Genomic DNA, 25,726 nt, shown 5'->3' with positions numbered 1-25,726 from the left:
AACCTTGTTCAGTCTATTTAGAAAGAGAAGTCTCTTCTTGCTCGTGCTATGAAAACATTATCACAACGAGACAGCCGCCCACTTCCAAATATTGTTCAGTCCATTTAGGAAGAGGTCTCTCTGCTCGCATGTGAGTCCCTTCCCCCGACTTGCAGCTTTTCCCGCAACTGCTTTCGAGGGTCCACTCTTGAAGGTTTTTGGGGTACAATTTTAAGGTTGAGCCGTTCAGAAACAAAAGTTTTCTTCACCCATCTCTGGGAGCATTTCATCTCTAAGAACAGAGGCCCTCCGCCTTCCTTGGGAGCAAAGGGTCCTCCTCATCTTCATCTCTAGGGCTATCTCTGGGACCATCTCTAGGAACTGAGGTTTTCTCCTTTCCCATGTGGAGCAAAAGTCCTCATCGCTTCCATCTCTCCCTATCCAAACTTCTCATGAAATTACAGCTGTGTCAGCATCTGCCTATCTCAGCGCAGGTGCTTTTGCTTATGAGTTGAACACTCCACCCCCCCATATCTTCATGAAATTACAACGGGATATTCTGATATATCATAGCTTCACAACAGACTTTCAGCTTTAAGCATCTCCTCTTTCTCTTCCCTTAGGTTTTCAGCTCTTCACAGCCACTCTGGCTGCCCACAGCCCTGCTGGGGGGGGGTCATCCTGGAGCCATGGCCCGGCCCGGCCTGGCCCAAGCAGGGCCTGGGCCGGGCCCACTGGGCCCCGCTCAGGCCCCGAAGCCACCTGTCCCAGTGCCGGAAATGAGAGAGAGCTTGGGGGGGAGTTTGCCTATTCTTAAGTGTGGATCACAGAGGCGGTCACAACTTTAAGTGGCTTAGAGAATTGTCCATATTCAAACTGGCCTGCTGATAGGTTCTGTCAGGTCCCAGAGGAAGCTGTAAGCACCCCTTAGCAAGGACATCCCTTCTGGGACTATGCTTGCTAACCTATGACAGGTGAAAATTGTGCATTGCCACTTTCTTCCCTGTTCTTGGATGCAGGGTTGTTGTCTATCCCATTTTTTTGTCCCCCAGTTCATTTTATTGTTCCCCATCCTATTTTTGTTGTTGTCCCCTATCCTGCTTTTTTGTTCCCTATCCCATTTTTTTAAAATTGTTCCCTACCCTTCTTTTTTTATTCCCTATCTTATTTTTTCTTCCTTCTGCCCTGCCTTCCCTGCTGTGGATTCTCCCTTCCTTACCTGCTCCCTTCCCTGTTCATAAGGGGTTTATTTAGCTACAGATATAGGCCAGGTACCTTTTAAAGGTGCCAAATTCTTTTTTCAGCAAGACATAGATTTGCAGCATGTTAACAGGATTTAACAGGTACTTCAACATAAATAAAATAAAGCTTAGAAGAGAAAAAAACCACAAAACCCAACCCAACAACAAAGCCTTGCAACCTGGTATGAGTTCCCTTCATTCATAAACTTAATTTTCTTCTTGAAAATTTTATTTGGGATTTATCCCTGTGCTATCTGAAAGCCTCTATGTTCCCTGTCAGCCAGAGAATAACCTGATATAACATGGTGCCTCCTTGCAGGGGGAGGGCTTATTGGTAAGCTTCCCAGTTAAACCACCTGATGGGATCAACAGAGGTAAGCAGCACCCTGGAGGCTTGCTGGCAGAGGGTTTGAAAAACAAGTCAGCAGCATTATCCTGAAAACATTTGGGTTTTTATCCCCTTGTCATGTACAAGATCCAGTTTCACCTGAAAGGGAGCAGGAGAGGATGTAGTGGGGCATCTGAGCATCAGCAAGGCTTTCTCTGGATTGGAGTTTTTGCAGCCCTGGGTATTATCTTGTGTTATGCCTGATAGTCTCCAGAGAGTAAATATTTTCTCCTGAGGCAGAGCAGCCCACAGAGGAGCTGGGAACAAGCCAAAGCAGAGGCATTACTAGGAGGATAAAGCCCAAAATTCTGTAACTGGGGTTGTGCCCCATGTCATGCCTTGCCTCTAGAACTGGGGCTGCAGCAGTGTCCCCTCTCTTTGGGGAAATGTGGGTTCCCATTTTCCTTATTTCACAGATTCACAGAATCATTTAGGTTGGAAAAGACCTCTAAGATTTCCCTCTTTAAAAAAAAAAACATATATATGTGACCTTCCCTGAGGTTCCTATGATTTTCTAACATATATGTGGATTACAGTAGCACTTTAAACTACATCTTCTGTCCTGGAGTACTGCTGCATCCTTTAGGTGAGTACCCCAAGTTATCCTCAGGTATTCTGAATGCTCCTCAACTTCAACCCATAGAACAAATAGTTGATGCTATTTTTTTTTTCCAGTTAATTAGCCTGTAGAAAAGTTTTGGTCGTAAGGATAGTTTTGGAGGATAAGAGGATTTTTAGCTGGAATAAATGAGAATAGGTATTTTTACTTTGTTAAAACAGGAAACAAAAGAATGTCAAGTCCTATTTAAATCCAAAATGAAATCTGTCTTTCAATATTTTACACCATAATGGAGAGATGTGGAAATTTAGTGTATGTCAACATAAAATAAAAGTAAAAATCCATTGTTTAAAAATACCAGTCCCTAAAAAAACCATGAAAGAACTTTTTCCGGTATTTTCTTCCTAGTGTTTTGGCTGCAGTGACTTGACCAAAACTATTTAAAATTCACCAAGCCAAAGGTGGGCGGCTAGCAAACAAGTGGTTTTTTTAAAAATTATTATTTGATGGGTTCAGCCTTTTACTTCTGCAAAGGTAGATTCAATTCCTTGAGTGACTGTGACAGAGGAGAAACTTGACCCTCATCCCACACTGGAGGAGGGAACACATGGGGCTTGAGTGCTAGATGTCACCTCTGGTTCCTGGTACTGAAAGGCATTGGGCTTCTCTGGACATTGTGGACATGTGGGGATGCTCATCAGAAGCAGGGTGTCCCTGTGGACTGGGGGTCATTAGCAAGCACAAAGGTTCTTCAAGGGCCCTCCAGGAGGGAGAAGCCCTGAAGAGGGTAAAACACTGGCACAGGTTGCCCATAGAGGTTGTGGATGCCCCATCCCTGGAAACATTCAAGGCAAGGTTGGATGGGGCTCTGAGCAACCTGATCTAGTTGAAGATGTCCCTGCTCATTGCAGGGGGTTGGACTAGGTGACCTTTTAAGGTCCTTCCAACCCCAACACTTCCATGGTTCTATGAAAGCACTAGCAGGAGTGGGGAAAGCTTGTCCCAAGCTCCAGCATTCTGTATTTATGTTGGCATTTGTTGCATCTTCCTCTGAAGTCTTCAAGTGCTGCAGTAACTCAGGGCTAGGTACAAAGTTTATTTTCTTGATCATTCATATTGTATAATTTATTCCAGAAGTGTCTTTTTCAGTCCCTTGTTAAGCTCAGCTACTAAATTGCTGGGCCATAAATATCCCTCAGATGACCTCATCTGACCTGCACTCTACAGGCATCCAAGAGCTGGCAACAGTGGGCTTCCACCTGCAAGGCCCTTTGATGTGAGATACCATCTGGGTATATAGTGTTATACAGTCTCTTGATTAAACAAATTCTCACCTCTTTTCTTTCCTTTTTTTTCCCCCCAAAGCTATATAGTTTGGGCTTTTTATTTGCATCTCTGAATTCAGAGGTATGTCAATAGCAGTTGTCCTGCTATGATGTTTTTGCTGAAATTGCTAATGTTGCTCCCATTTGTTGCAATTATAGCCCTCCTCCCATGTTGTCATTATGACTAACTTTCACAGAATCACAGAATATGCTGACTTGGAAGGTACCCGCAAGTATCATCGAGTCCAACTCCTGGCCCTGCACAGGACCATCCCCAAGAGTCACACCATGTCCTCGAGAGTATTGTCCAAATGCTTCTTGAACTCTGTCAGGCTTGGTGCTGTGACTACTCCAGGGAGCCTGTTCCAGTGCCCAACCACCCTCTGGCTGAAGAACTTTTTTCTAATATCCAGCCTAAACCTCCCCTGACACAACTTCAGGCCATTCCCTCAGGTCCTGTCACTGGTCACCAGAGAGAAGATGTCAGTGTCTGCTCCTCCTCTTCCCCTCATGAGGAAGTTGTAGACTGCAATGAGGTCTCCCCTCAGTCTTCTCTTCTCTAGGCTGAACAGACCAAGTTGTTTGACCTTGGCTGGGCACCAGGTGCCCACCAAGCCACTGTATCACTTCCCTTCTCAGCAGGACAGGGGAGAGAAAATAAGATGGAAAATAACTTGTAGGTTGAGATAAGGCAGTTTACTAAAGCAAAAAAAAAAAAAAAAGGGAAAGTTTGCACACTAAAGCAAAGGGGAAAACTTAATCTCTACTTCTCATCAGTGAGCGATGTTCACACACTTCCTGGGAAGCAGGGCTTCAGCATGCATAGCGGTTGCTCCGGAAGGCAAACATTGTAGAATAATGAATCCCCCCCTGCTTCCTCCTTTCTCCCTTAGCTTTTATATCTGAACTGACACCATATGGCATGGAATATCCCTTTGGTTAATTTGGGTCAGCTGGCCTGGTTATGTCCCCTCCCAGGACCTTGCCCACTCCCAGCCCCCTTGATGGGAGAAGGAATGCTAGAGGGACAGCGCTGCTCAGCAGTAGCCAAAACACTGGTGTGTTATCGACACCCTTCCAGCTCTCAAAGCAAAGCACAGCACTGTGAGGGCTGCTCGAGGTAAATGAACACTATCTCAGCCAGACCCAATATAGCTCCTCATACAGCTTCCCCTCAAGGCCCTTCACCATCTTCGTTGCCCTCCTTTGGACACTCTATAATAGTTTAATATCTTTCTGTGTTGGTTTTGCATGGCCTGGTTTTTGGTAGCGAGGGGGCCACTGTCTTGGGGTGACTTTATGATGTGTATCCTATATCGCTGCCCTATGCCCAGAAATTAATTCTTGTGCCTTTTTATGCCTCTAAACTGAGGGGTGGTGACCTGACTTCTCTCAGAGGATATATTTCTAAATTTGGCCAAACCGGCACAGCCATGGAGGTGGCTTCTGTGAGAAGCTGATAGAAGCTTCCACCATGTCCGGCAGAGTCAATCCCTGATGGCTCTGAAGATGGACATGCTGCTGGCAAAAGCAGGGCCAATTAGAGAGGCTGGTAATGCCTCTGTGATACCATATTTAAGAAGAAAATCAAAACAAAGTGGAGCATGCACAGTTTTTTTCTAGCCAGAGAAGAGGAAGAGGTGAGAATATGTGAGGGAAACAACATGGAGACACCAAGGTCAGTGAAGAAGAAGGAGGAGGAGGTGCTCCAGGTGCCAGAGCCAAGGTTTCTCTGCAGGCCATGGTGATGACCATGGTGAAGCAGGCTGTCCCCCTGCAGGCCATGGAGGTCCACAGGGGATGCAGAGATCCACCTGCAGCCCATGGGGGAGGTGCTCACACTGGAGCAGGTGGATGCCTGGAGGAGGTTGTGGTCAAGTGGAAGACCCAGCAGAGAGAGGGGGCCCCTGCTTTCAGGCTGGAGCAGCCTGTCCTTGGAGGACTGCACCCCGTGGAAGAGTGACCCATGCCACAGCAGTTTTGGGAGGACTGTCTTCCCATGGGAGGAAATCGTGTTGCAGTCATTTTGGGAGGACTGCTGCTCATGAGATTGGGCCCATACTGGAGAGGTTCACGGAGAACTGTCTCCCATGTGAAGGGACCCCACAGTGCAGCAAGGGAAGGACTCCTCTCCCTAAGCAGTGGAAGAAAACCTTGGGTGATGAACTGACCAAAACCCCCACCCCCCTGTCTTCCTGCGCTCAGTGGGAAGGAGGGAGGGGTTGGGGGAAAAAGGTCTTTTTAAGGGCTTATTTTACTTCTCATTTTCCTGCTCTGATTTTGTTAGTAATAAATTCACTTTGTACCTTTAAGCTGAGCCTGTTTTGCCTTTGGAGTGTTTTCTCCTGGTCCTTAACTCATGAACCCTTCGTTAATTTTTCTTCTCCTCTGCTCAGCTGTGGCAGGGGAGGGTGAGCGAACGGCTTTCGTGGGTGCCTGGCATTTGGCCAGTGTCAAACCACAACACTTTATTACACTGTGGTACCCAAAACTGCACACAATGCTCAAGGTGAGGCCACACAGTGCAAAGTAGAGCAGGACAATCACCTCCCTCGACCAGCTGGCGATGCTTTGCCTGATGCACCCCAGGACACAGCTGCCAGGGCACTTCTGACTCTTATTCAACTTTCCATCAACCAGGACCCCTAGGTCCCTTTCTGCAGCACTGCTTTCTAGCGTCTCATTCACCAGTCTATCAGTACATCCAGGGTTGCCCCATCCCACGTGCAGAATCTGGCACTTTCCCTTGTTGAACTTCATATGGTTGGTGATTGCCCCGTCCTCTAATTTGTCAATGGGTCTCTGCAGGGCCTCCCTGCCTTCGAGGGAGTCAACAGCTCCTCCCAGTTTTCTATCCTCTGCAAACTTGCTTAGTATTTCTTCAAGTCCTGCGTCATTAATGAAAATGTTGAAGAGCACAGGGCCTAAGATGGAGCCCTGTGGAATCACACTAGTGACAGGTCGCCAGTCTGATGTCACCCCATTCACTGTAACCCTTTGTGCCTGACCCGTGAGCCAGTTTCTCACCCATCACATTATGTGTTTATCCAGCTATGTGCTGGACATTTTGTCCAGAAGGATACTGTAAGAGACAGTATCAAAAGCATTACTGAAATCCAAAAAGATGACATCAACTGGCTTCCCTTGATCAACTAGGTGGGGAACCTTGTCATAAAAGGAAATCAGGTTTGATAAACAGAACTCCCCTCTCATGAAGCTGTGCTGGCTGTGACTGATGACTGTGTTGTCTTTTGTGTGTTTTTCAATACCTCCTAGTGTAATCTTCTCCATAACTTTACCAGGCACTGAAGTGAGACTTTCTCAGAGACTGGAAATAGTTCATGCCTCAAACATTGCTATAAAGTTTTGCTCATTATGAAGAAGCTACAACCAAAGAAGCCTCCCTGAAGACTGGGACTTTGGACTGAAAGTCAAACTGCTCATTAGATAAAGGGAAACCTATTGTTCAATCATCTCAGGCTGAGGGAAAGGTATGCATCCACAAAAGGCCAAAGCCACCAGCTACACTGAGAATCATCCCCTGCTGAGTTTGGGGTGGGGGGAGAGCACAGCTCACAGAAGCCAGATTTATACAGACTCCCCCCCCAAGCGAGGGGGGAGGAGGAGGTTTCTGGTGCATTGCAGAACCTCTGGTCAGAGGCAATAAACACCCATCCTCCGATTACACAAACTGTGTTCCACAGCTGTGGAACCCCCAACCCCACTGGCCACATCCATGGGACTTTCATGTGAGAGGCAGCTGAGGGGGTGTCATAATCCATCAAAGGCCCCCCAAAGTGCTCCCCAGAGGCTTTGCACCACAGGACTGCATGTGATGCAACAGATCCAGAGTCTGCTGTAAGAGACTGCCCCCCTTCCCCAGGGGGACATGCCTGGACATTACCACCTGGCTTGAGGGTATATTAACCCATGGGATTCTATGCTTTTTGGGGGGACCTTCACCACCAAGAAGACCAGCTGGAGAGGATCAACAGAACATTTTTGGGATCCATGGAGTGGTGATATTTTCCTTTCACTCTCTTTCTGTCCCCCCCACCTATTTTCTATTTCTTTGTCTCTCTGTCTCTCTGTCTCTCTGTCTCTCTCTCTCTCTCTCATATTTACTATCAAATAAAACCCATATTATTGTCACTGGCATATGGTCTCGTTTGCACCTTAATTCGGGCAGAGGAATTTCTAAAGAACCTTAATAATTGGATCTTGACAGACTGACAGGCCTGTAGTTTCTGAGGGCCTCCTACTTGCCCTTCTGGAAAATCGGGACAATGTTCACCAGCTTCCAGTCAGCTGGGATCTTTCCGGATTCCCAAGACTGCTCCAAAATCATTGAGAGAGGTTTTGCAATGACATCAGCCAGCTCTTTGAATATTCTCAGATTAATCCCATCAGGCCCCATAGATTTGTCGGGATCCAGCTGGAGCAGCAGATCCCCCATAATTTCAAGGTCGACTGGGAGGGTACCATTCTTGCAGTCATGGTCCTCCAGCTCAGGGCACTGAGACCCCCTTGGTCCATCATCTGTGTTGAAGACAGAGGCAAAGAATGCATTAAACACTTCTGCCTTGCCTCTGTCCCTGTTTGTGAAGTGACCATCCTTATCCTGTAATGGGCTGATGGTTTTTTTACACTGCATTTTGCCATTAATTAATTTGAAAAAACTTTTTATTGCCTCCCACAGTTCTGGCACCTTCAACTCCAATTGAGACTTGGCCTCACAAATTTTCTCCCTACAGTGGCAAGCAGCATCTCTGTATTCTTCCCATGTCACCTGGCCTTGCTTCCACTGGGCATACACCTTCCTTTTTTGCCTTATTTCTGACAGAAGATCCCTGTTCAGCCAAGCTGGCCTTCTGCCTCACCTGCTTGACTTCTGACATTTGGGAATTGCCTGATCCTGTGCCCTTAGGAGGTGATGTTTCAAAAGTGACCAGCACTAATGGACCCCAGCACCTGCAAAAACATTTTCCATGGGGACCTTACTTACTAATTCCCTGAGCAGCCTGAAGTATGCTCTTCTCATGTCCAGGTACTTTTCCTCCTGTCAACAGAGGTTTTAAACTCAATCGCTTTGTAGTCACTGTGGCCAAGACAGCTGCTAATCTCCGCTCTGTTGACAATCAGTAGATCAAGGAGGGTAACTTTCCAAGTTGGATCCCTTAGGACCTGTTCCATATAGTTATCGTCCAGGTTTTTTTGGAATCTTCTGGCCCAGGTTGTACCGTGTGATGCTCCCAGTTAATTTCTGGCAAGCTGAAGTTCCCCCATAAGGACAAGGGCAGTTGACTTGGAAGCATCCCATAGTTCCTCAAAGAATAATTTGTCAGTGTCATTGTCCTGGCTTGGAGATCTATAATAGACTCCCACAATGACATGTGCATTATTTGTTTGCCCCTTGATTCTTACCCAGAAGTTCTCAACTGTGTCATTGTGTCTTGGTTTGAAAGACAGATGTCTGCTAAGGAAGGCAGGAGCCCCCCTTGGAATGGCAGATGCACCCCCCCTTCCCTCTGAGTTATTATAATTTTGAAATCAAGGGACTTTTAGGCAAAGATGTGGAAAATAGGAATAACAGTTCTTTACTATTATATATCTATATGTGTATAACCAGTCAAACAAGCAACAATAACTATGGCAGTAACAGCAAACAATCACAAACCCAGCCCCAGCCTTCTCGGCTGTCATGCCCTTTCCCCTCGGGTGCAGTTCTGCTCGCAGCCGGCAGGGGCGCTGGCGGCTCCCGGTGAGCAGGGCAGGTGCGATGGTTTCCCCGCGGCTGCAGGGGGCGCTCTGGAGCGAGCTCGGGGAGCACGCTGCACCGGTGCCCTGGGATCCCAGGGAGGGATGGAACAAAGTCTTCACAAACCCCTGGGCAGCCGATCCCGGTGTCCGGCCGGACCCTCAGGAACAGCAGGCTGGAACAGCAGGGACGAGCACAAATCCCAGGTGGCAGATGAGGTGTATCCAAACGGGGAACCCTCCCTCCCCCCCCGGAGTTCTGGGCAGGCAGGTCAAGCAGGGCCACAACGTAGCAAAGGCTCGAAGCAACGGCGGGGCAGGGTGGCCACAGCCTGGCTCCCAGTGGGGCGGGGAAGGCGGGCTTTGGGATCCCAGGGCTTCTCCAGCAGAAAGAAAAGCAGCCGAAGAAAACAGCCTCCCTCTCTGTCCGAACACCAGAGACCAAACTGCCCACACACCCAGGTGAAACAAAAGAGCAGCCAGCTCTTTTGTTTTTCTTAAGTACCCAGCCAATTGCTCCCCTAGCAACACGAATGGGGAAAATTCCTTTAACAGAAAAAGGAAAAAAAAACCAACAAAACAAGAGAGCTCCTAAAACCCCAACACATTGCCAACTGTGAGCTCCATACATACCCTTCTATTACATACAGTGCCACCTGTCCGCCTCTTCTGTCCTGCCTATCCCTCCTGAATAGTCTGGAACTGTCCAGCAGGGCACTCCAGTCACAGGACTCATCCCACCAGGTTTCACTTATGCCAATGATGTCAAATCTCTGGGACTGGGCCAAAGCCTCGACCTCCTCTTGTTTGTTCCTCATGCTTCATGCATTAGTGTAGAAACATTTCAGGTGTGGTACATTGTATCCAACACCTTGTGAAGTAGATTGAGGGATCACATTAGTGCTCCTTTCCTCAAGTTTTGGCATACCATCCCATTGCTCATCACTGGCGAGCTTGGTTTTATCCCTTTCCCCCTTCCAAGCATGTTTAAAGCTCTGTCAGCAAGGCCCACTAGCTCTTGTGCTAGAACTCTTTTGCCCCTCTGAGATAGGCGCATCCTGTCAGGTGTCAGTAGACCAGGTGTTGAGTAGTTCATCCCGTAGTCAACAAACCCAAAGTTTTTCCCCTGACACCAATCTCGGAGCCATGCATTGTCCTGATGGATCTGCCTATTCCTATCAGTACTATTTGTTGTTACTGGAAGAATCGAGGAAATTACTACCTGTTCTCCTGATCCCTCTACCAATTTTCCCAGGGCCCTGAAGTCTCTTTTGATTGTCCTTGGACTTCTCTTTGTTATTTTATCACTGCCAGTTTGAACAACCAACAGTGGATAATAATCAGAGGGCCTTACTAGACTGGAGAGTTTTCCAGTGATGTCCCTTATTCGAGCCCCTGGGAGACAGCAGACTTCCCCATGAGTTTTGTCTGGTCTGCATATTGGGCCATCCGTTCCCCTTAGAAAGGAGTCTTCTATTACAATTGCTCTTTTTTCCCTCTTAACAGAGGAGGTCTTGATGCAGGGTACAGGTGGTGTTGTTTTAGGATGCCCCACTATCCCAGAAGGACCTTCGCCCACCTCATCAGTTGTCTGGTCTTCTAGTTCCAGAGCCTCATACCTGTTGAGCTATGGAGAAAGAGGAAGGAGAAGAGCATCATAAAGCCTGTCCTGAAGAAAGAGAGGTTTTAAAATTAGATTCTAGTGGGATGTCTGTTTCACCTCCATGTGCAAACCTCCTCTTTCAACCATTTGCAGTCACATCATTAATTCAGCACCATTTACTGCTGCTGTCCTAGAGAAGCTTTTCAATTATCATCCTCTTCCTCACACCCTTGTCCATTATCCCCAGCTTCTCACCCTTATCCAGCACAGCTAATGCTGTGGGCTTTTCAAATTAAGTTTTTTAATTTTGTTTTTCTCTTGTGCATGTCTGGAGGTTTTCAGTAGTTTGGGTTTTAAGGAGGACAGGAAAACTGTCTGTTGTCCTTAGATGTAGGAATATTACAGAAATGGGACTTCTTTTTTTTTGCACACATGAAAACTCCAAATATGACCACCTAGGATTATTATAAATATTACTGGAAATGCAGATGTACAGCAGAAAATATCCTGTCCCTGGAAACCGATATGCTTCAGCTGCTGTTTTTTTAACCTTTTTATAATTAGTGGGAAATAATTTCTTGCCCCTTTTAATTTTGCTTTCTCAGGCCCCCTCTGTTCTCGACATCTCTCCTGAAGGGATGGAGAACTCATCAGTGGCATCAGCCTCCTCAGAGGCAGGGAGCAGCCGCTCTCAGGAGATCGAGGAGCTGGAGCGTTTCATTGACAGCTATGTCCTGGAGTACCAGGTCCAGGGGCTGCTGATGGATAAAATGGAGGGGGATGGTGAGAGTGAGAAGACACAGTCCCACATCTTGCAGGTAGGTGGGCGAAGGGCACATTGTGGGGTGGGAGAGGGTCTGGGGGGTGCTGGTGGCTTACAGCCTGGCTTGGGGATGCACGTCCAGCTTAAGCAGGATGTAGTAAAACACAAGATTTGGGGCAGCTTGCTTGTACAGCTATATATATGAGGTCTCTAACCAGCTGGTAGAGGTCTCCTGCCAACTGGGTTTTGGTTTTTATGGTTTCAAGGTGCATCATTGGAAGTGTTCAAGGTCAGGTTGGATGGGGCTTTGAGCAACCTGGCCTAGTTGAAGGTGTCCCTGCCCATGGCAAGGGGGTTGGAACTAGATGAGCTTTGAAGGTTCCTTCCAACCCAGGCCATTCTAGGATTCTATGAATACATGAAGTCTTTCAGGACATAAGTACTTGACTGATTGATTGATCCAAGTTAAACTAAATCTTCACACAAGAAGACCATCCTACAGACTCCGTTGCCCTCAACATGCTGCATGCAACCATGAAGTTCCTGTAGTCACTACAGTTTACTGTCTTAAAGCATGCATTAAGAAGGAATTATCTCATCTCCCAAAGATATTTTTTCCCACCTCTAATCCCAAATTTGGATAAGAAATAATCAGGAATTTTAATTTCTGATTTTCTCTTCCTGATCACTTCTTAGCAAAGCAAGGAATAAACACTCGTATATCCTGAAGCTTGCTGAAGTAACCCTGGTAGAAGCCAGCCTGACTGAAGGTGGCATGTTCCCTCTTAATGAGAGCCAGAGAAAAAATAATGGGTTTAGGGGGAAGGCACTGGACTGAGACCAAGAAAATTGTTTTTAACTGTGAGCTTCTGCTAGCAACTTAATCTTTAATGTTGGGCAAGTTGCTTAATCTCTGCAGTTCTTTTCCTTGTGGCTGTAAAAATGTTTTTCCTGCCTGAGAGAGGATAAATCCACTCACCCATGTGTGTGAGATGCTCAGATGGTACCACATCCCCCGATAACTGCTCTCCATGCTGGGGGAAGGAAGGCAAGGCACATTGTATGCTGCCTCATCCTCCATACCACTCACAGCAGGGCGGAATCCATCACCAGTCTAGAAAATTCCGAGGTGTGGATGTTCCTATGGTGGGGATGTCTCCAACCTTGCTCCCACCAGGAAAGAGAGGAAAATCAGAGGGAAAATGTAATTTTCTTTTGGCTGTAGACATAATAATAGTTGAGCTGTACCTTGGGAGACCTTTCCAGGCATGTGGTTGCACTCAAAATTGTTAAAGGAGATAGGCATAGGTCTAGCAGAAGGCTCTCAAGCATGATAGCATCAGGAGCTTCTCCAGGTAGGTGAGCAGAGGTGGCAGGAGAGTGATGAGCAGCTTTTTAATGAGAGGAGGCTGAGGTCCTCCATATGTGAGCTAGAACGAGTGCTCCAATAAGGGCAGAGCTGTGTAGGGATCATGGGTGGTTCTATTGGTGGCTCTTCCTCTTATTTTGTGGCCTCATCCATACCTGTCAAGGAGCTCTCAAGTGGTTGCTGCTTGTATGGAATTGACCTCATTTTCTCAACTCATTTACCTTGGTGATGGCATTCAAGCAGTGAGTCTCTCTGGAACAGCCAAACACTTCCAGGATGAAAGACCTCAGAAATGGGGTTGGTCACCGAGGTTCAGTCTCAACTTTGTTGGTAGGGGTGATAAAATGACTTTAGGATTAAGCAGCATCCTTTATATTTGTCTAATGAAAATTGCTTTTTTAAAATATTATGTTTTTCTCAGTATGATGCAGCCCTTCATTTCTTCTAAGGAAAAAACCCAACAAAACAAATTACCCCAAACTGAATTATTTTTGTGGAGGCACCTTGGGGGAAGCTGACCTAAGCAGCTCATGATCCCCTATGTCCGGGAAGTCCCCTGATGTCCATGTCCTTCACCATGGGGCAAAGCTGGTGTGGGAGTAGTGCTGTCATCTGGTGGCACGTCACAGTTGCCACATTTTCTGTTTTGTTTAAAATAAAACCACAGTTTTTCTGGCAGCTCAGGGCTTATATCTGTCCCTGAAGCAAATGGAATTGGGAAAAGCAGAATTTTCCCAACTTTCCATGGAAGACTCCATAGAAAAGAGTTATCAACTTAAGTCACCTTGGTGCATACCACATGCCTGAGATACCAAACACTGATGGAGTCTGCCAAGAAATACTGGGGATGGATTTTATTGCAAAGTATCATTTCAGGTGCCTTCCTGTAGTTGTTCCTGCATCTTCCCTCTGCTTGCCATCAGCAGGTAGAGTGTTTCCAAGCCAAAGCCTTTGGGATCATCCTCTAAAATGAGGGAGTGCTGCACATGTAATGTGATGCCTGTGGCCAGATGGTGTTTGCTGTGTGTTGTGGTGTGACACAGCAGTTTTTTCCAGCTTGGCTATTATTTTACACAATGCCTTTTTTTATCCCTATTACAGTGGACAGCAGATAGTAGTGAGCAGCTTGATGGCAGCTGTCCCCTATCCCAAGGGAAGGTCTCGTCATCTCATGAACACAGTCAGGTAGGGGTTGTGTTTATCTCTTCCTCACCAAACCTTTGCTTTTGTTCTTGTACTGTCTCATCCATCAGCATGGAGCCTGCCCATGCTGCCAACTTTCCCTGTCCCATGGAAGGGGAGATGTGTCCCTCTGTTTGGCATCGGAAAGCTCATTCCCACCCAAACCATGGAAGATGGGCAACATCCCAATGTGAGGATGGATGCTTTGACCGGGAGCTTATTGTTCTGTGATAAAGGGGAAAAAATATGGAGTGTCTCATTTATTGCTGAAGAGCTTCTTGTGGCCACCTGTGAAAGCAACCTATTTGGAGCATCGAAGCTGACTTGAAAGTATGAGATGTATCTGGGATGAGGGATCTTTGTGTAGATGGGCTTCTTGGTTATATGCCACAGCGCAAGGATGGCGTTGTAGGGAAGAGGATTAAATAGCTGAGGGAATGAATTGGGAGAAGCAAAACTGCATGTGCCAAGAACCTGTGTTGGGTGAGCAATGACAGAAGCCAGGTGTAAGTTGGTTTGGGTGGTTGTACGTGGTGTGAACATCAGTGAACAGTATTTACCAAGTGCTGCTGGAGGTGGCTGTCCCTCCTCTTCGTGAGCACTATCGTGGGAGAGGGTTGGGTAGGGTGGAGGAATGGGTCTGACCATTGTCACCTGGTTAAGGAGCTACCCTGTCACTAGGAGACCATCAACTCTATAAGAACAGTGTTTGCCTGAGGAGATATGAGACTGAGGCGGCTGAGGAAAGGGTGAAGTGGCATTTGCAGTAGCTGTGGCTGATGCATGTACTACCTGAAGGGGCTTCAGGCTGGTGGTTTTGGTGCTCTTGCCATGCTTGATGTCCTCCAGGCTTCAGTCCCACATGTGGGATCCATTAGAAGAAGCCTGGGAGCCTCTTGCAGGGTGTACAAGAGGCTGTGTCGGTCGGAGCAGTGCCTATTGCAACTTTAATTTTGGGTACAATTTCTTCCTGCACAGACCCATGATGGAAACTGCTTGGCTGTGGGATGGGGGCTCACGCATCCCCTCCCTGCCATGGGTTTGGATGCAAGAATGCTGGGAATATCTATACCAACACCTGTACCCAACAAAGACAAGATCTTGTTGTGTAGGAAGGTGCATGCTGTATGGAAATGCTGCTTCACATGAACCTCAGAAGATGCAAGATGGAATTGTGGACTTAATTTATTATAGTTTTGTTCTACTCAGAAATATTCATCATCAAAACCTCATCCAGGTTCCAGCCAGCTGCTTGATATTCAGCTGAGAAGCTGGCCATTTCCATCTAGCCTCCTTGGGTTGCTAAGGGTGATAACAAGACCAGGTTCTTACCCTGGGGAAGAAGGTCCCTTGCTCTTCACCCAAAGGCTCAGCTAATGTGCTGAGCTGGTGGGTACTACAGGAGGATGCAGGAGTCATACATGAGTGATGCTTGCCTGACTCAAATCAACACAGCCCCAACATCTTCCATCTGCCTGATGCTGTGGACTCTTTTGTTTCAACTTATGTGGAAGAGGGATGGTGTTTTGCTTTTTTTTTCCTGTGAATTAAACCTATTTGATCTCCTCAAACAGGGAGCTTGCTTTCTACATACAAATGCCATTCACCGATGCCCAAGCTGTTTCCCCAGTGTTTGAGCTCTCTCCCAGACTGTGGCAGAGCTAGTAATTCTGTCTCTCCATGTTTGGCTTCCTTTAACAGTGAGTAACAAATTTTCATTGGCACCAAAGAGGAGCTGCAAGCTATTGTTCTTCTGTCCAGGCAAGCATTTCTCTTGCTGTGGCTGATATACGAGTGAAATGCTGCTGGTGAGGACTAGGTGAAGTTTATTACCATTTCTGGCTGTTGATTTTTCACTGCTTGGTGAAACATCTGCTATTAGCAGCTGTGGGAGACTGGCACTTGTGTATCCCATACAAAGCAGTGGCTTACAAATGGAGAAAATTCCCTCTAGAAGCCTTTTACTCTGGTCTTTCCAGTTCTCTGGGCAGGTCACTGCAAGAGGGTGGTCTGCTGATGGAGGATCTCATGAGATACATTTTGTGAACTCCTGGTGTGCTGAGAAAATCCTGGCCTCAAAACTACATTCAGCTCATATATAATTCTTGTTTTCTACAGTGAACACTTTTTTTTGCTGCATGGCATGTCTGTGCTCTGCTAAGACCTGCTGTGTTTGAGCAATACTCACCAGAAGGTCTGATAGCACCGTGTGAGCCTCTGGGGTGAAGACTACTCCATTGAGGTATGCAAGATAATATCTGAGCACCATATTACCTCTATAAATGAGGAAAGTTTAGATAATGGAATAATTAAAAATCTTTTTATGTTTGGATTTTTTTTCCCAAAAAGACCCAATGGGAAGATTTTATATAATACTTTTTTGCATTTGCATTCCCCTTGTGACGCTGTTGCAAGTAGGAAGCTCTTTGATATAATTTGGAGAGCAATTCATTAAGTAAAAGACTTCTGGTATGGTACATATTTAGACAGCCAGTAGAGCTCTTGGTACATGACAGGCCTGGCAGCAGTTCTATCCCAGGCTCACCTTATGTAAAGGGCATTAACAAAAACCAGCAACTCAGTGGGTTTGTCCCATTTCTCCAGGTGATGGGAGAGGGAGAGCTAAAAATCCTACTTCCTGGCCAAGTCCATCCCTTCCCCCATGGTGGCTGGCTGTCACCCATCATCACCAAACAAAAGCTTGTGTTGAATAGGACTGCCTTTATTTTACTGCTTATTTGCATGTGTGCCCATGTCCCACCAGGTGCAGCAGGGACTTGGTGCATGATTGTGGACATCAGAGGTTTCTCCAATTGATGGTCATGTTGACTATCTACTGAGCAGTGAAGGAGGGTGTGTGGATCACATCTGGATTATCCTACACCCTGCTTGTAGCAACCTTCTGTCCTCCCTGAGGAGCTGGTGGTAGAGATGATGACTCTGCTTGCCTTCCCATTAAGCCAGTAGAAACAGCAGCATGCCTGTCACAGGCAGAGGTGGTGGGCTATCAAGTTAACAGCATAAGACTTTTTATAAGGGTATGTAGTGACAGGACAAGGGAGAATGGCTTCAAACTGACAGAGGGCAGGTTTAGATTAGATATTCTGAAGACACTCTTTCCTGTGAGGGTGATAAGGCACTGGCACAGGTTGCCCAGAGAAGCTGTGGCTGCCCCATCCCTGGAAGTGTTCAAGGCCAGGTTGGATGGGGCTCTGAGAAACCTGGTCTAGAATAAGGTGTCCCTGACCATGGCAGGGGGTTGCAACTAGATGATCTTTAAGGTCCCTTCCAACCCAAACTATTCTGTGATTGTAAGATATTGAGTGTCCTGTGCTGTTTGGTAGTGTGGAGATGTAGACAGCTTTGCAGGTATTGTGTACCACTGTTACTGAATCTGGCATGTTCTGCCAAAGGATGTCTGAACTGAAGCCCAAGCCTTACTGATGAGGAAAGCATAAGAAATTCCCACAAAATCAAATGTATCACAAGAAACTATCTCAAATATCTCAGTGACTCAAAGAAGTGCAATGCTGTGCTAGTACCAAAACATTTCAAGGCAGGACATGCTTTGTGTCATGTGAGGACATCTGACCTGCCTGCATCTGAGGAGGTGTCTTTGACTGCTGTGTGTGGGGTGAGAGCAGAGAAGATCCACTTAAATCTTTCAGGTCTCTCTTTCATGTGTCTTGCCTGAACCTCGAAACCCCCTTTGATGATGAGCACTTGGCTTCCAACTATATCACAGAATCGCAGAATATTCTGAGTTGGAAGGGTCCCACAAGGATCATCGAGTCCAACTCTTAAGAGAGAATAGCCCATACAGGGATTGAATGCACAACCTTGGATGTTATTAGCACCATGCTCTAACCTCAGGGTCAAACAACTTCCTTTCATGAAGTTTTTAATAGAATCCTAGAATGGCTTGGGTTGAAAGGGACCTTAAGACCATCTCATTTCAACCCCCCTGTCATGAGCAGGGACACCTTCAACTAGACCAGGTTGCTCAAAGCCCCATCCAACATGGCCTTGAACACTTCCAGGGATGGGGCATCTATGACCTCTCTGGACAACCTGTTCCAGTGCCTCACCACCCTCACAATGAATAATTTCTTCCTAATATCTAATCTAAACCTGCCCTCTTTCAGTGAGAAGCTATTACCCCTTGTCCTATAAGTACATGCCTTTGGCATGTAGTCATGGCTGGAAAAGTTGCTACATTGCCAAAGCAAAGGCAGTAGTAGGAGTGGGGTGATATGTGAAAGTTGCCTCTTGGGAAACAGCAGATTTCAATGCACAGTAGAACTTAATTTTATAGAAAGTGGAAAAACCAAAGTATCAGTGCAGATTTCTCTTGAAATTACAGAAATTTTTTTTGCAGGCATCAGTGCTTCTTGGGATCAAACACCAGGAGATCCTCCTCTATGGATGCTGCAGAGACAGGTGGCAAGGGATCATGGTCTTGGATAGGGGCCACATCACTAGGTCCAGAGTTGGACTGAGGCTCCTGTGACCAGCACTGCTGTCATGTAAGCATCTCAAGTCAGCAGTGAAGTTGTCTTCTTGCTGTCTTAAATCTGATGACAACAGCAGGCAGCATGCAATGCCCCAAATTCTTGACTAACCAGATCAGCTCTGTAGAGTGAGTGAGTACTGCTTGCAAAGAGGCTGGCAGGATCTCCTGACAAAAGATGTAATTCATTTCCCCATGCTGGTAGACAGCCTGTGTCTAGCTTTAGTTGTCCATCCTTGGGTTCAGATTTGAAGCAAAATGTGAGGGAAGATCCTGGGGGCATTTTGAGGTTCTCCATCTCATTGACCTGCTTGTATCATAGTCCAAGTCCAGTTTGTACACTGAATTTCATTGAGATTGGCCACCATGCTGAAGACCTGTTGGGGCAAGTGGGTGCTGGCAGATGCTACAGTCTCCATTGTTTCCAAAAGAAAAAGAGAAAGTGAAAGACAGGGAGTTACTTTGAGGCTTTGCCAGTGAATACAGGTTGGTGTAGCCCTACCTGACAGAGGAAGAAATTAAATCTTTAAGTGGGGTGACCTGCCCATGATCAAAGAGCAGCTCTAAGAAAACCAGTCACTTAATGGTTTTCTGCCTGTAATTGCTGGGTAACAGTCCCTCCGTGTAGTGAATGCAGTCCTGTTCAGTTACAGTTGGAGAGGACTACTGAAAAAGAAATCAAGTCCTTTAGCTAATGTATAGATTTAACTTTGGCACTTCTGTTTGGGATACATCTCATGAAGCAAATACCTGCATGGGTATCTGAAGATCTGGGAGTGAAATGCTTCACTGCTTTGCTGCCTGATTTAGGAAAATTGTTGCTGCTTACCGAGGATGGAGGATGGTATCTTCTAGGCCTGCTGTCACTAGTGACTCACATAAGATGACATTTTGTCACCCTCAGTTTTCATTTGTGTAGAGTGGACAGGGTGGTGCTGGTCTTCCCAATGAAGGGAGAACTTCCAACACTATTTTTTGGTGAAAATTGCAGTAGTTGAGTTCCCTTTGAGGTCTTAATTCTTCTTCCAGAGTTGGTTGAATACATCAACAAGTGTCAAAGCTCTTGGCAGGGAAGGGATGACATGAGCCATTTCCTCTGAGGCTCGGGCAGGGGCTTGCTGCTGTGTCTCCATAGCATGTCTGAAGTTCTCAGTGCCATTCTGAGTGCTCTCAATGCTCCTCATCTTCATTCTCGTGCATAAATGAGCTATCTAGCACATCCTTGGCTAATGTCTCTCTCAATGTTGTCTGGAAGGAACACAACCACACAGGTTTGGCCCTTTCTGGAGAGTCCAGAACGGTCTTGTAGGCTGTCTTGGGTAACCCAAAATGCTGTTGTATTTCATACCTATCTGTGCTCAAAAATTGTTACTATCTTGTTAAGTCCCGGTGGCGTAGTTGGAAATGGAATCATGAGGTTGGGACACACCAGTCCCTTTAAAAAGTCGGGGCACCCAAGCTGAGTCCTCTTTTGCCTGGTGGCTTTTGCCTGGGGAAGAGGCCCTGCTTCAATGGAGGTTTTTCTCAGGTGGGTTTTCCTGGGTTTGCAACAGCAGCAACTCAGAAAAACTGCATTTCACAATCATAAACTTTTGGAGTGAATTTTGCAAACCCCATCAGTGGCACCAAGCTTGATCCAGTCCCAGGACTGGGCCACCTTGCGTTGGTGTGGAGAGACCGTTTCTTCCTGCCCCCCCCCCCAGCCCCTCCCTGCCACTCCCCAACACACCTGCAGCTCAGAGGACAGCAGCACCAACATTGGTGGAGTCCAGCAGGCAGCAGGAGGAAGCGGTGCTGACCCCATATGCACCAGCAATTCTCATCTGCCACTAGAACTGCTTTGTAAGCTCCTATCTTCCTGGGAGGGTTTCTTTTGGTCTGCCATCTTTTCCCTTTGTCTCCTAGACAGCGTGGTAGCCTGTGAAGGCCACCATCTTGGAAGGGAGGAATATTCCACCATTTTGGGTTTCTCTTTTTTCTCATGGAGTTCATGAGATATGGAAATTTTGTATCTAGTGGTTATTTACTGTTATTTTTTGCCTGTTGCAGTTTTGCTTGTTAATAAACTGGGTTTTTTTCACTTATATCTACTCATATTTCATTTCTCCTTATTGATGGATAGAGATTGGTTAATACTATAAGGAGAGGCAACTCATTCCAAAGTGCCTACCTTTTCAGTTGTCTTAAACCAAGACAAATTTGGCATGAAACTTAAATGGCACTAGAAAGTGAAAAAATAACAATTTTGTCCAAAACATTTGGTATTGGGTACAGAACTCACTCATCACGATGGTCTTCAGTCTAATAATAGGACAGTGGCACCTAGGCTTGTGTACTTGTCCGTATAAATGGTACAATTTGCCTGAGATCTGGCTCTTTGTCGCAGGGACACAAACCAAGATTGCTTTGTTGATACATTCTGCAATATCAGCTTATGTAAAGATAAGATCAGAGGCAATGAGGATTATTTCGGATGTGTATTCATTGCTGTTTGCCTGCCCTGGTCTCAGCTGCTACTTCTGGGGATTTATTAATAATCACACCCAACCTGTTGGGGGAACAGTAGGGAATGATTTTTCCCAGCCTTTCACTTCCTTCTTCTCCTTCAGGTCTGACATATCACCTTTTGAGAATGTTCATTTCCCTCTGAATGTTAAAGGCACCATATTTTTGTTACTAATTCTGCTATGTCTCCTCTGTATGGTTGTTATTACAGCTGGTGATGGGGGTCAGCGGTTCTGACCCAGGAAGAGGTGACCGGTCCGGGGAGATGGTCCCGAAAGGAATCGCCTTCCCGAGGTCCGGTGTCTTCCCTCAGCTGCTGGCAGGAGGCCCATGCAGAAGCTGTCAGCTCTTTGGTGATTATCAGCTCGTGATTCCAGCTCAGCTCTGCAGGGCAGCCTCCAGGCCAAGCCAGACCAGAGAGAGAGAGACGAGAAGGCTTGTGTGGCTGGTTCCACACGAAGGTAGCTTTATTATGGGTCCCCTCCGGCGAAGGGGGGAGCCAGGGACAAGAACCCTCTCTGGGAGGGGCCCCAGAGAGCTTGCTTTTATAGGGATACAGGGGATCAGTAAGGGACCAATGGATTACAGAGGATCTGGGATGGGAACAGACCAATGGGTTACAGAATGATCTGCATAGTGTCTCTCAAAGGATTGTGGGTCTGCCTTTCCTCGCCGTGACCAAAGTGGTTGCCTTTCCAGGGAGTCCTGCTGGGAGATTGCTCAATCTCCTTATCTCAGCAGACATCCCTCCAGGGCAGTGGCTGGGCATACCCCACAACTCCCCCTTCTGTATTTATTAAAAAGGCATTCCCAGCAGCCTTTCTGCAGCAACGTAGGAGGCAAGAGAACATAAGTAACACAGTAATAATTACAATGAATACCCACAAAGCTCCCTTAATCAAAGATGCAATCCATCCCCTTATTCCCCATTGTCCAGAAAGGTCATTGACCCAGTCTAGGCTCTTATCTACTTTTAGGTCTTTTACTAGTTCTTGTAGTTTCTGGATGTTTGCCTGAATGGATGTTGAGTGCGAAGAAAGACTGAAGCAGCACATCCCTTCAAAGTCTTGGCAGCCATGTCCGTGGGCAAGCAGTAGGTAGTCTATTGCTGCTCGATTCTGTAGGGTTGCGTGTCTGGTAGTCTCCTTATCTCTTAAAAGATCGCTCAAGGCAGCAGATGTTGCATTAGCCTGTTTGCTTAGCCAACACCCTAGGTGATTGATATCCCCAAGGGCATTGAGTGCAGCTAACCAAGGGGTGAACACAGAAGCTGCAACTTGTTCTGCCTTATTCCAATGGTAAATGTGGCTGTCACAACTTTCGTCAAACTCAGCAAAGGATCTCTTGACGTGTTGATGTGTCTGTTTGTCTCCAATTATGTAACAATGTAATATTTGGCATGAGAGTAGAAAGCTTGCCAAGGCTACAGGGGCCTCCTTGGAGGTGTGAGGGGATCCCGGCCCATACTCTGTCACCACAGACAAGAAACACTCCCCGGGGTAACACTTTTGGGTGGAGAGTGGACACAGAGAGTACGTGGCTGGTGTAATTGCACCAATCTTGACTATTATAGGCTTTGTTAAATGGTGACATGTCTTTTCTGTATGTGTTTTTTGCTTGGTCAATCCCTGGCCAGCATTGACTTTGCAGTCTAAAATAAAATTTGACACAATATGTTGCTTTGGAGGACCCCAGCAGGTTTAATTCTTGGGGTTCATCTCGAGCATTTGGCAGAATCTTTGTCCACTCATCCCAAGTGTCTACCGGGTTGGGCCTCTTACCTGTGGTGCGGAGGAGCTCTGAGTTAGTGATGGGCCAATCATCTGCTACTAAAGGAATTCCTACCAGGCACGTAGAGAGTGGGTTGTCTACGCTGCCCATGGACAGGCACAGATTGTCTTGATTGAGTGTCTTTGCTAGGGTCACCCAAGCATTATGGCTAGGCTGTGGGACAAGCCAGCTGAAGGCATGTGGTACGGCGATGAACATCAAGGCAGGGGTGAGGAGAGCATCAACATAGATACATTTCATCTTTGGGCAGGGATGGGGCTTCTGAGAGGGAATATAAGCGAGATTTGTTAGCTTTGTGGTGAGAGGGGAGCTTTTGGGGTTTAGGGAGGTTTGACAAGGGTTGAGAGAAGGGGATATTTTGGGGTAACAAGGGGTGATAACATATAAACTAAGGATCAGTTTTTTCAAGCTGTGTCTGGCCTACGGCTTGACTGTTTGCTGTAGCTTCTTGTTCAGCTTTCTGTTTCGTCTGCTGCCGTGTGGTGGGACGATCTTTTTCCTGGTTGGTGGGCATCCGGCAACGTTTTCGTCTCCATGCCGAGCTGGTCTGGTTTTGGGGAGGTCCTGTATTTGTCTCAGGAGAATTCTTGGTGTTTGTGGTAGCAGTGTTTGTAGGGCCTAAGTATGGTTTAATACTTTTTCCTGGGAACCACTTCGGGCCAGATGGTAGCTGGACACAGGCGTAGCCTCTCCCCCAGGTAATCAATTGGAGAGGCCCAGAGACCTGGTGTGATTCTGGGTCCTTTACCAGCACTGGTGGCTTCTCCGTGAGCTTAGCTTGGGTTGAGTTTGAGAAGTGGCGGAGTACTGGGGGGTCAGGGTCTGATGCGGTGCCATTTAGGAAGTTAATGACATAGAGAGCCTTACAGAGTCTTTCAACAGGAGACAAGATTTCTGTTTCTCTCCGTTGCTGGTTGAGGACTGTTTTGAGGGTTTGGTGGGTCCTTTCTATGATGGATTGTCCTGTGGGATTGTTAGGTATGCCTGTCTTGTGTTTTATTCCCCATTGGTTGAAGAAATCTTTTAACTTGTGAGAGGTGTAGGCAGGCCCATTATCTGTTTTGATTTCTTCAGGGACTCCCAGGGTGGCAAAGGCAAGGAGAAAATGCTTGATGACGTGGATGGCATTTTCTCCTGCATGGGCTGATGCAAACACTGCCCCAGAAAACGTGTCAAATGACACGTGCACATATTTGGATCTCCCAAAGGATGGGAAGTGGGTTACATCAGTTTGCCACAATTGGCAGCTGTTCAGACCACGGGGGTTGACTCCGTGTCATAGGTTAGCAAGCATAGTCCCGGAAGGGATGTCCTTGCTAAGGGGTGCTTACAGTTTCCTCTGGGAATTGATAGAACCTATCAGCTGGCCAGTTTGAATATGGACAATTCTCTAAGCCACTTAAAGTTGTGACCACCTCTGTGATCCACATTTAAGAATAGGCAAACTCCCCCTCCAAGCTCTCTCTCGTTTCCGGCGCTGGGACAGGTGGCTGCAGGCCCCATGTGGGGGCCAGCGGGCCCGGCCAGGCCCTGCTCGGGCCAGGCCGGGCCGGGCCACGGCCATCCTGGAGTCGATGGACCTGTTCCAGACGTGGAACCCCCCCACTGCCTTGCCGTGGGCAGCCGGAGCGGCTTGGCTCTCCCCCCTCTCCACTTCGATAAGAAAAACTCAAGATTCCAGCTGCAAAGGTGCAAGGCTGAGGTGAGATTAACCCTTTTATTGCTGTGAAGAGCTGAAAACCTGAGGGAAGAGAGAGAGGAGATGCTTAAAGCTGAAATTCTGTTGTGAAGCTATGATATATCAGAGTATCCTGTTGTAATTTCATGAAGATATGGGGGGTGGAGTGTTCAACTCGTAAGCAAAAGCACCTGCGCTGAGATAGGCAGATGCAGCTGTAATTTCATGAGAAGTTTGGACAGGGTGAGATGAACCAGATGAGGACTTTTGCTCCAAACAGGAAAGGAGAAAACCTCAGTCCCTAGAGATGTTCCCAGAGATAGTCCTAACGATGAAGATGATGAAGACCCTTTGCTCCCAGGGAAGGAGAAGGGCCTCTGTTTTTTGTTTCTGAACGGCTCAACCTTAAAATTGTACCCCAAAAACCTTCAAGAGTGGACCCTCGAAAGCAGTTGCGGGAAAAGCTGCAAGTCGGGGGAAAGGACTCGCAGGCAGAGAGACTCCTCTTCCTAAATGGACTGAACAATATTTGGAAGTGGGCGGCTGTCTCGTTGTGATACTGTTTTCATTCATAGCATGAGCAAGAAGAGACTTCTCTTTCTAAATGGACTGAACAAGGTTATTATGGAAGTGGTAAACAGACTGAACATCTTAAGGGCTGTCTTTTTACATTGTCAGTGGGAGAAGGGAGGAAGGTGGGGGGAGGAGGAGAGTTCTGAAGGTGGTATAATTTTTTTTTTTTCCCTCTTTTAGGTTTGTTAATAAACTTCTTTATACTCTTTCAAGTTTGGTGCCTGCTTTGCATTTCTCCTAATTCTTATCTCACAGCAGATAAACAGTAATGAGTATTTTGGACCAAACCACTACACTCCGGTACCCATAGATGGTATTTGGTAGTTCTGGCAGTTCGGGCACATTGCAATGATAGCTTTTGCTTGATCTTTTGAAAGCTTGAACATTCTGACGAGTGCAGGAATGTTTTGGTGAAAAAATGCATGTGACAACTTTGCCTGGGCAAAGATGTCAGGGACGTTTGCAGTCTCTGCTGGCATGGCCAGTGTATCTGCTCTCCTGTT

At 46.8% G+C, this 25,726-nt stretch overlaps 1 protein-coding gene across 1 annotated transcript in view; it reads left to right on the top strand.

Moving 5' to 3' along the window:
• LOC309584573 (CBP80/20-dependent translation initiation factor-like) overlaps positions 1-25,726 on the top strand; it is a gene marked incomplete at its 3' end in the record, with an annotated part of 567,823 nt that overhangs the window by 15,796 nt on the left and 526,301 nt on the right. The window contains exons 2-3 of the mRNA XM_082300660.1: positions 11,458-11,670; positions 14,086-14,169. Of these exons, the coding sequence (XP_082156786.1) occupies positions 11,491-11,670; positions 14,086-14,169 (264 nt within the window). The 5' untranslated portion in view covers positions 11,458-11,490. The remainder of the gene's footprint in view (positions 1-11,457; positions 11,671-14,085; positions 14,170-25,726) is intronic.

The sequence above is a fragment of the Coloeus monedula genome (assembly GCF_965178545.1).
Source record: "Coloeus monedula genome assembly, chromosome: W".
In the NCBI taxonomy this organism is placed as follows: Eukaryota; Metazoa; Chordata; class Aves; order Passeriformes; family Corvidae; genus Coloeus; species Coloeus monedula.
The sequence above is the reverse complement of the archived record's forward strand: the minus strand, read 5'-3'. Positions and strand labels throughout refer to the sequence as shown.